General features: G+C 34.8%; 1 protein-coding gene across 4 annotated transcripts in view; it reads right to left on the bottom strand.

Moving 5' to 3' along the window:
• The window catches only part of LOC106459728 (MMS19 nucleotide excision repair protein homolog), a 94001-nt gene that overhangs the window by 80568 nt on the left and 1809 nt on the right, over nt 1-11624 (bottom strand). Inside the window, exons 2-3 of one of the 4 annotated variants that reach the window (XM_013919383.2) lie at nt 8845-8893; nt 6633-6737 (exon numbers count right to left, since the gene is read on the bottom strand). In XM_013919383.2, the coding sequence (XP_013774837.2) occupies nt 6633-6678 (46 nt within the window). In that variant the 5' untranslated portion in view covers nt 6679-6737; nt 8845-8893. Of the gene's footprint in view, nt 1-6632; nt 6741-8844; nt 8995-11624 lie in introns of all 4 variants that reach the window. The other 3 variants (XM_022386266.1, XM_022386267.1, XM_022386265.1) reach the window with 3 other exon arrangements.

Below are 11624 nucleotides of genomic sequence, written 5' to 3'. Positions count from 1 at the left end.
TTGAAAAAACACGGGGGTGCTTGACTTTTTTCCAGGTGTATACATGGAAAGTGAGAAGGAAGGATGGGAGACCTAGTGTTGCATCACTTGGTAAGAAGCCCTCATCCTTCTCATGCAAGGAACTCTCTTCACCCAATAAAGTTGGTAGAAAAAAAAAGGTACAGTGAAAATAATTTTACGTTTGGTGCTAAAGCGTCATATAGGTGGGAAGAATTTAAAATTGCTCAACAGGCCACTCTCTCTCAGCTGGTTGGCAAAGCATTAGTGTGTAGTATGGCTAAGGGAAGAAGTCATGCCATACAGTAATGGAGAAATACTTACCAAAATAAGCAGATGCATGGAAAAATTATCCTACACTTGCATCTCGAGAAAAATGCAAGACCTATCCAGCAGGCATAACAACATGGAAGGGTTTAGTTCGTAATGTAGTAGGACAGCAAGTACTACACTTCCAAGCAACATCCCAGACCCACCTCCAAATAAGGGGTATGTGTATCCACTCAATTTCATACCAGTGTGATTACACTGACATCAAATGGAACTTTCCAGTGGCTTGGATTGGAGAAGCAAGGGCTCTCCCTTTTCTCCACTGGAGGAAAATGGAAGAAAAGTACTTTTGTGGGGAAGAATGCTGAAGAAGTGCTTTAACCAAACAGGAATCATCATATCTGCATAAGGTCTCACACTGATAGCCTGTGCAAGTAGATACAGCAGTCACTAGACAAGTGTGATGGAAGGATCATATCTGGTGCTGCCTTATTTTCCTAAAGTATGGCCTGGAAAGTAATATATATTGTCGAAGCAGTCTTACAGAAAAAAACCACCTAAACAGCAGGCAGTGAGAAGAGGCAGCTGGGATGATTGCTTTTTGTTATCCCTACTTGATGTGGATTTCCAGAGAGAGAAGTATTCCCCATGAGGCAATATTAGCCACATGGCAGGTTCCATCATTTTTATAATATAGATCTACAGAAACAATAAGGTGGTTGTGAGACCTGCAAGAAAATGTAATAAATAATTAAGAACTCACCTACTTAGAACCTCTATGAGGATTGGAAAGTAACAATTGGAGGAAGATGAAAACCAGAGGCAAATGAAACCACAATCTGGTAAAAGTAATGAGACATAAAGGTCATCAAAATCCCTACCTGAAAAATTTTATCCAGAGGATGGCAAAAGGCAAGAAAAGTCATGAGATAATGAACATGATGTGAGGAAACATCAAAAAGATGAAAATTGTAACTACACATAGAAGAATACACTAGTCAGATAAGATAGGTGACCCAACCAGTCAAAATGGAAGTATGTAAGTCACTAGAGGAAGAGAAATTACATGGCAAAAACATACACTGCCGACTGCCTTGAAAGAGTGCTGTAGAAGTGAGGTAACAGCAAACATGTACAGTACAAAGGAGGAAACAATCTGTGCTGGAACGAACATACATGGAAGAAAGGAGGGAGGTTGATTCACCTTCTGGAGCAGCTCAAGTTTTGGGCGGAAGGAGAAGTTAGAAAGAAATATTAATCTTTCCCTGTGGCAAGGAATACATGAGGCATGCAAGGTAAACATTTTACAGTGGTGAATCCTGCAAGTGTGAAAGAGAAGAAAATATGGTACAGGGAACAGATGGCCACTCTTTCAAATGGCGGATATGTGAGAGCCCTAAAAATTAAACAGAGGTTTCAATCTGGAAGAGAAAGCAGAAAAAGAGGATGACTGATGAAAAAGGCTAAAAAGAGATCTGGAGAAAAAATAGGAGAATGGCAGGGGAGAGACAGAAGGTCATGTACAAATGTAACCAGTATCCAACAATAGTAGAAATGAGTCTTAGCTCCAAAGGCAAGAGAGACTGACAATCAAACATAGTTGTCATTGGCTCAAAAGAAAAGGTCTATAGCAAGAAAAATAAAGGTCCTCAGAATGAATATCTCTTTGTTAGTGGATTGAAGAAACAATAGAAGAGGTGTCCAAATGAATCACAATAAGAAGACCAGACAGACAAGTAAAAAAAATGATGGTAAATTTGTTGAGTAGCCAATGTCTTAAGGTCATTGATATAGAGAGGATGCATCTGGAGACCAGATTATGAAAGTGATGAAGGTGTCCACAGCCATGTCCCACCTGAACAGAGACACACCAATTGACAGGTTTTATTTGTAGGCTTCATTGATGTTAAGCTCAAAGCTACACAATGTGCCACCTGCACTACATCCACCATGGGTATGAAAACCCAAATACTTGAGCATTATAAGGGCTCAGACTTAAGGCTGGGCCATTTGGAACTTTGAACAGATGTAATTCTGGGTGAGGTAGGGAAGAAGGATGCCCAGGGTCATGTGATATTGAGTGAGCCACCACTCAAAGCAAGAGGTAAACAGGAGGAGGGAAAGACAAGATAAGACAGTGGATCTCTAGATATACTACAATAATCAGTCACAGTCCATTGAAGAAATGCATATGGGCATGTTCAAGTGAAACAAGGGACTTAAGAGAGAATTCTCAAACAGAGGCAAATATTCTCAGATAGGAAAATAAGAAAACATAAAGATCTAGATATCAGAAGCTCCATGTCTTGAATATTTAAGGAAGGTTGAGCCTACCATGCATAGAAAATTATAAAGATCCACCCCTCCAAGAGAATGAGATACAGGCTCAGGGTTAAGACTGAATTGGAAAGTCAAAGCTGCTACCCCAAACAAGACAGATCCTGAAGAAGAAAGGAAGGTTACAACAGTAGATGCCACATTGTATGAGGTAAGTGGAGGCCAAACATGTACAGAGTTCTGGAACAGTTAGCATAAAGAATGCAACCAACATTGACTGAAAATATACAGGTGTAGGAGGCAAATTAAAAGTGAAGGGGCCCAAGGTTTATCAGATGGAGTGAATGTGCACCACAAATGTACCCATTACAGCCATGGTCCAGGGCTCACCTTAGAGCCCTGGAACTCTTGGGTTTTGGATTAAATTTTATGCATTTTTCTGAGAGTAACTTTCCTAATTCTGATGCATCTGTACAAGGACAGATTGAAAAGTAGAGGGCCCGCTTCCTATGCCACTGTTTATTTAAAAAAACTGAATGAACTGCATACACACTTACATTAAACTTTACATTTTGCACACAGTTTGAAAACTCAAAGCTTGTTTGATGTAACACAAAGTTACACAATGATCTGTATGAGCTCTGTCCATGACAGGGAATCAAACCCCAGATTTAAGCACTGTCCATAAGCTCCTTGTTGATCCACAGGAGGATTTGTAGCCAACCTGAATGGAAAAGTTGTGAACAGAGTAGTGACACTTGCAGGGAAAGGTTAGTGGACGATTCAGGAAATTGAGAAAACATCTGAGACATAGATTACAATTATCCTCATTCCAAGAGAGTATCCATCTCAGAATGGAAAAAACATTCATCTTGAACCATGGATTGACCAAAGCTGGTTCAATTATAACAAATCTCCTATTTTCATGGGAATGATAATAAGATGGGGGGTAAAATCCAGCATGTAGTTCAGGAGTTTTTCCATAGAATTCTAATTGGGTGATTGGAGATTGAAAGGACAAGAAAAACCCATGAGAAAACACCTATGTAATGTAGTAGCTTACAGCAAAGGGAGTCTACAGATGCACAAAATGGGAAAGCTTAGCTCCTACCAGACCACAGTTGAAGGGCAGTTCTAGAAATAAGTCACCTCCAAGACCCACGACAGACATCTCTCAAAGAAGGGAGACATTGCACAGTAACAAGAGGACTAGGAACAAGAGAGGAGGCATTAGCTTAAGATTCCAAAGTATAAGATACACCATTAAAAAAAGAAAGGGTGCAACATACAGCCTGAAAAAACACTGAAAGAGGGAAATTGTAGAAAAGCATTCCAATGATGTACATCTCAGAAATGAAGTCAGTTGGGATGCAAAGAGGGAAGAAAATTGAGGGCAAAAAAAAGCTAGGCAAAGATCTCATAGAAAGGAAGAAACAAGCTGAACCTAAGAAAGGAGTATATCCAATTCCCAGCAACAAAGAGCCAAGTGAGCAAGAAATGTAAAAAGTGGAATGGGCTATATTGGAGAAGAAAGAGAAATGAGAATCATCTGCAGAATCTTCTGGGGCACATAATAGTGCCTCAGATTTGAGGTGAAGAGAGTAGAGGTAAAGAATTATGGTAAGAAGGATCTGGCATAGATGAGAGTATTGGACACTGTAGGGTGAAACCAATATAAAATAGTCCCCCCCCCCCAGAAACATGCAAGAGAGATTCCAAATTAGGAAATCTGAAAGGGAATTCTGAATGAATGAAATCCACGATATAAGAATCAAATAAACAAGGAGGGCCAGGCATGAGGTTGCAGAAACATAGTTGGTCAAGGAAGGAATCATCTTGAATGCCAATATCAGAAATAGGTTATAAGAAAAGTAGTTAGGGTTGGAATTAAGAAGTTGGGAATGAGAAGATTCATATGATATGAAAGTATGATACATACCTTTGAAATGTTCTAAATACTGCAAGAACATTTGAGGGTTCTCTTCAACAGAGAGAGAAGTTCCTAGAGCATAACTAGGAAGAAAAAACAAGCATTCAAATTTACCCTTCTTATTCTCCCCCTCAAAATGAGTGGAAGGATTGTTTGAAGAAGAGACTGAAGATGAAGTCCTACTCTATGTGCAATGTCCACAACACCATCCTCAGTCAATGCACCTCCATAAGCCATAGTGATACATTACCTGTGTGAGGAAACTGCTCACTCAAACAAGTAGTAGTATATGTTACATGAAGTTGTGAGTTCATAATTTGTAGAAAAAAAAAGGAAGAAAACCAAATTCCTTAAATTTTGCAACTCTCATTAAATTGAAAAAGAAAAAAAACATCTGATGTGTTCAGTGCTGAGAAAGGAAAGGAAAATTCATGAGTGCAAATGCATATTGGAAGTTGGTGCACATGGAGGTGTGTTGCTTTTCTATTGGTGGAGGGCTTTTGCTGCAAGATAACATCATTATGTAGTAGTACAATTCATGAAAAACCTTGTGAACTTAGGTTCAATTACAAATATCAAAGGTAGATGCCTGGGGAAGATAGCTTAACTGTGTGAAGAGGTGTGGTATCATCTTGGGAGAAAAGAGTCCATAACAAAACTTGTACACTGTATTAAAACAATAGTAAATAGTACTGTCTGAGAGACCTTATCACACACAATGGTACATTTGTCCAAAAATAAAAAATTGAGGAAAATGAAAAAACAAATTTAAATAATTTGAAACTAAGTTCTAAATTAAATGCTTAAAACTTTGGTAGCTTTCTGTATCATAAACTAGAAAATAGAGAGTAGAAAGACTACACTATGAGTGGTGATAAAAGCTGAAAATAATAAACCTCAAAATTCCTTTAATTCTTAAGAAAAAATAAATCTGAACAAAGCAGTGCCAAGAAAAAGAATGAGCCTTTGTTTATATGTTAGTGCTCACTAGGTTTGCTGTATATGGAGGATGTGTCACCCTCCTATTGGTGGAGGGCTACAGTCTGATTATGATTACATCACAGGCTAGTTCAATGCACATTAAAATGTGTATGGGTGGGAGTTCACTTAGGACATGTGCAAAAATCTTATTAGCAGATGCATGAAGTAATTCTGTGGAGTAACAAGTAGCACTTCTAAGAAGAATATTTATTTAAGTTTGTTTTGGCTGCTAATATGCTGCTGTCTTCATAAAAGTTCTATGGTGGTAATGAGTGGAATTCGAGCCTGGGTCTCTTTGTTTTGTTTGTTTGTAATTAAGCACAAAGCTACACAATGGGCTATCTGTGCTCTGCCCACCACTAGTATCGAAACCCGGATTCTAGCGTTTTATGTCCACAGACATACTGCTGTGCCACTGGGGGGGGGCATTTATTTAAGAGTATTCAAGTATATTCTATGCAAAAACAGATGATACTATATCAAATTATTTCAACTGTTTACAAAATAAAAAATATTCCAATATTAATTTCTCAAACCATAAAACATTTTTAAAAACTTAATGCTAATATGTCTCTTATATGCTATTAGAATTGTAAATGCATAGGTGAGACACACAATTTAATGCAGTTTGATGTAAATCATTTAAATGTAGACTGATACTGTAAAATAATCAAAATAAACTCTTGATTCAATGATTTCTCATTCTACATTGATAAATATTACACAGATTAGGTTTCACGGTATTTGACAGTAACAGTGTAAAACAATTGTCACTGGAAATAATAAAAGTCTATAACAATATAATATTAATTAAATTCTTATAAAATGAAAGGAAACCATCACTATTTTTTTTACTGATAATAAAAATTATAACAATTCATAGTAAGATGAACACTATTTCAACATTGAAATTTTACATACACACATTAATAAATAACTTACACATTATTTAAATGTTAAGATCTTTAATACTGCTAATGTTTTTTCCTACAGTGTGCTTACATGAAACAATGAAGTAGTCCACGTTATGTACAAACCAACGAGTTGAAACTTTTCTAAAAACTACCTCAAAAATACAAGTCTAAAAGCTACTAAACTGATTTCAACAAAACTAAAAACTTCATACAATTCATTCAAAAATGATGGTGACACTACTACAGTATGTGATGCACAATACCTTCTTTTTTTGACACAGAATCCATTTCTGACATAATGAAGAACATCAGCTAGCAGTTTTGTTCCTTTCTGTCTGTCTGTGTTGTCAGTGCTAGTGAGATAAGACCTGCTTACAAATACACATGGAATTAAACCCATACAGTATTTTCACAACCAACACTAAATGGAAAACAGTTACACAGTTTAATATAAAGCATATTAGTTTTAACAAGTTGAAGTTATTTTATGGTTGTTTTAAAGGTTATTACCTCATACACACACACTCATAAATTAGGGCAGTCATTATTTGCAAGTAAAATTTCAAGTTAGAAATTCTAAAGCTCTCAACCCCTATTTTTGTTCTAATGTACAAAAAACAGTCAATTTAAGAGGTTGTCCAATGAGGTTTAAGTCCTAGACTGCAGTGGCCTGGTACCATGAGTACTATGTGATATAAATATCTATTTGTTTTGTATTATAAGTGATGTATTTGAAGAAAATTATTATTATTATTTTATTGCATGTACAATAGTATAATTATGTAATTGTAGATTTTTATATGATTAGTCACTCTTGCATTGTCATTGTTTCCTTTTTGCTGTTAGAAAAGGAACTTCTACAATCATGCAAAACTTGAAAAAAAAATTGTTTCTGTTCCTTGTTATGATGGATTTATACTCCTCACTAAGGACCACAACCCTTTCAGCATTATTATTTACCACATTCAAATGTTGAACTGTCTGTAATGTTTCCATGTAGTCCTGTCCAAGCTCCCATGATTTGAGGTCACTCCAGATGGAATTTCACAGCACATAAGAAGTCTATTGTGTTCTTTGTGACAGAATTTTCAATTCACATGTTCTCAGACTTCCTGCTTTTCAGCTGGATGCACTTTGAAGGTCCATCCATATCCTCCTTATTAGTTAGTGCCTTTATCATTGCTCGTTTTGTCTCTGTGAATACAGCTGAATCAAAGAATGCCAAACCAATGAGTTCCTCATTGAGATAACATAGACATCCAGCAACTTTTTGACATGCAGGTTTTGAAAGAACAGAATTCACCTTCTTATACTTAACAAGACATTGTAGGAAGTTAAGATTATTTTAAGAGGCAGTAATGGCATCAAGAGCAGTGAACCATGCCCTAAGACAGGCCCAAACAACCAAGATCCAGATATCATAGTGTCCTCTTTCCTCATAACCAGTGAGCTTAAACTTTCCCATAAGCATCCAGATCTTGAAGACATATAATGCCTTGGCCATCCATCATACAATGCTCCAGGTACTATAAATCGCACTCCATGAGTGCAAGTATTTGTGAGCATAATGATATTTATTGTGCTTAGAAATAATTGTTTGTTAATTTACTAAAAACTTTGGTCATGTTTAGTCATTTTCCACAGTTACCACTCTTTTCTGCATATATGATTTTGCTGAATTTGGATGAGACCCTTGAAAGAATCATGGATCTCTTGTACTGGTCACCAATGCTACCAGTAGGGGTTTACAGTGCGAGTAAGCAACAGTTGCAAGTAGTCAGGGACTGATGACACTTGCCTGCTTAGTTTTGTAATTCCAGCTATATAGCTAACAAAATGACTAGTATAATGAACAATGATTTATTTACAAAATTAATTATGGATTAGGTACAACAAGTTTTTTCTCCTTATCTACTTTAGTCTTCATGCTCTTCTTAATTATATCTTATCACTTTCACAAGTTGGTTTTTCCTGTGACTAAAGACAGATCTTTCTTTCCAGGATACATATTCAACTAGAAATACATTTATGTAGAAGAATTATTTCAGAAGGATAGCTTATAAGAAACAGCATTATCAATTCAATAACATTGGCTACCAAAATCAAAACCGACAATAATTAGCAAAGGAGTAATGGTTTGACATATAACAAGTTTAATTTGTTTCAAAACCAATGTGTTTTTTTATCTGATATAAAATCTGCTAAAAAATGTAAGCCTAGAAACTAAGGTGCATACCTTTCTTCTTGCTATACCCCCCCCCCCCCATGTGAACATAATATATGGATGGTTTCTCTTGCATACATTTTAATGTCACTGTAAGAAAACAAAAATGGTCAACATAGATGACAGTTTACAGTAAATCAATGTAAGGAACCGAATTATAAGATCTCTACATGAAATACTTTTATGCTATTACACTAGTTGACTAAAATTATATTATTAAACTGTAAGATACAAAAAATTAGATTACTTACCCCAACTCTTCTACAAGCGTATAAAGCTTAACATTGTTTTCTTGCAACTCTGGAAAAACAACAACAAAGTCCACTCAGATAAGATTTTGATCAACCCAAAGATAACATTTGGACAACAAGGGACCTTCAAGGTTATTCTTCCATACCCACCTCACCAAGAAAAGAAAAGTAAAAATTAAATCCAATCTAATTTTTTAGGATAACATTGATTCCCCATCTTAATGTATTGTAAGGTGCTAGCCTTCACAAATGCTAATGATAACTAATTCCATAAACAAATCACTTATTAATTAGAAAAATGAAACTGTTTTAATCCTTTGCGTACGAGAGGAGTGTCACTGATATTCCTTGATTTTTTCCTTCTCACACTAAAAATATTTAATTAAATTTCAATAAACTTACTAAGCAGCATCCAGTTTTGGCTGAAGAAATTTGATTATAATGTTATTTAGTTTTCCTATCATTTTTGACATTGTGAAATTTCCAAACTTTTATTGTGAGAAAACCGTTTTTAAAAAAAAATTAAAATAATTCCTCTAACGTTACAATTTTTTTTTTAATATTTTGATCAGGAAATTCCATTTTACATATACAATTAGTTTCAACTTGATTGCTTTTCAATAACACATTTCTTTTCAAACTTCATTTTGCCAATTGCAGTATTTACCACCCCTGTCTGTAAATCATGAATACACAGCAAAAACTGACAAAAATTGATCAGTGACTTAGGATTTGACCTTTCAAATAGTATTGCCATTACCTTTGTTGGGCTATTTAAAAATAATTTTGCTTACAATATTCTTGATTGAAATCAAGTTACATCTATTAAATTTAGTTTCTTTTTAATAAATAACTTTACTTATTTACGTACATTGTTTGAACATGATAAACTAAACATTAATATTCCATAAATAAGTATACAAGATATTGGATTATTTTGCCACTGCCTACCATACTCAATAAACCTAATTTTTGTCATAGAAGAAAATTCCCATACTTTTCTAATACATATAATTTCAGATATTTAGCAATAAAAAATGATCAGGAATGCAAAGAACATCTAAGGAAAAAGTTACTATATTTATTTTTTGTCCCTAAATTGTTTAAACTTTTAATTAGATTATGTTTTTCATCCTTACACTTACACGTGCTTGGTCTTTCATTTTCCCACAAAACCATAAATTACTGCTCACATTACTGCTGTAGTTATTTTCAAACCTGTGATTCATTAGCAGTTGTTGTGAACACATGCTATGGCATCATAAAAGGGTGAGGATGAATGAATATAATGATAAAACAATTGTATTCTCAAGGCATGATAGTTTTTTTAGAAAATATAACCCCATGCTTTGAGATGGTGTAAAAAATTCTAAAGAAATGAAACTAAACATTTTTTTCCTTTTTACTTTCCAAACTACATTTAATAAATATTATAAAATTTAAAAAATATAAATTTTAAAACATTATTGAGTTAAAAATGGTTGAAATAAAGTTAATGTATTTGTACTGAAATTTTGAAATTTGAGGGACAGGTGTGCATTCAACACCTGAAATGTGCTTACTGGTCATAGCACAGCCTTTTTTTTTTTCAAAACCTTAACATTAAGTCTTGTGAATTTCAACAAGGTCACCTATTACCCTACTGTTCTCAAGACGAAGTAAGATATCAAAGCTCTGTGATAGGACCTTTACACTTTTGGATACACATTAATGATATTGAAAGAAAATGACCAATAAATTAGTCAAGTTTGCTGATTACATTCAAGTTTTGGATGAAGTTGGTTATGAAGAGGATGCTCTTGTTTTACAAATTGATTTGGATAATTTGGTAAATTGGGCAAATAAATGGAATATGACATTTAATTATGCAATGTATAGGGAAATGCAAGAGGTCTGATTTAATTTAAACTATCATTACCATTTTGATTGAAATCAACTCAACAGTGTTATGGAAAAATAAGATCTTGGTGTGTTGGTCAGTCTTGTAAGCCTTCCAGACAGTTTTGATGTTGCCAGTTGGAAAAAAAAAGATCTTGAGAAAAGAAGATCTGATTGAAATGTACAAAATTATAAAGAGAATATATAGAATTGAAACATCATTTTTTTTCAGTGAATGGTAAGAGTGGTACAACTAGGAGACATAGATTCAACACATGACAGGATAGAATTCATCTGCAAGTTAGACAATTTAAATTTTTGAACAAGATGGTCTACCATTGGAATAGATTTCCTTCAGATGTATTGGACACAACAGGAGTGGGAAGAAAGGAGCTTAATGAGAACTTGGCAAGTTAGAGCTGGAAATAGGCAGATGGGTATTGGATGAAATGAATGGGACTGCCACAATGGTCCAAGGGGCTCCTTGTTGTCCTTCAAATGACATAAGAGGCATAACTAGTTATTTGTATGGAGATAATTACCTCTTTTGGCTTAGATGGCTAATGAGACTGAGCAACCAAAATAGCAAGATCCTTTTCTTCTATAACACTGTTAAAGTTATTCTCATCAAAGTAATATTTGTAATAAATTATGTCAACCAATATGCATCACCTTCATTTATTGCAAATAATTTATTTGCACAACTCACTAAATAATTCAAATCCTTTTGGAAAGCAGCAGCAGCATCCACACAGAGCAATATCTTAATATAATCAGAATGTTTAAGCAATGTATTGAACATTCTCTCATTTATGTGAGTAATGTAAATTAACATAACATTTTGGGACAACCCATTCCAAAGGCCAACTACCCTGTTAGTAAAATGAAACTGTCTTAGCTGA

This window comes from Limulus polyphemus, unplaced genomic scaffold (assembly GCF_000517525.1).
Source record: "Limulus polyphemus unplaced genomic scaffold, Limulus_polyphemus-2.1.2 Scaffold654, whole genome shotgun sequence".
NCBI classification, from domain to species: Eukaryota; Metazoa; Arthropoda; class Merostomata; order Xiphosura; family Limulidae; genus Limulus; species Limulus polyphemus.
Note: the sequence above shows the minus strand (reverse complement) of the source record. Positions and strands in the feature narration are given on the sequence as shown.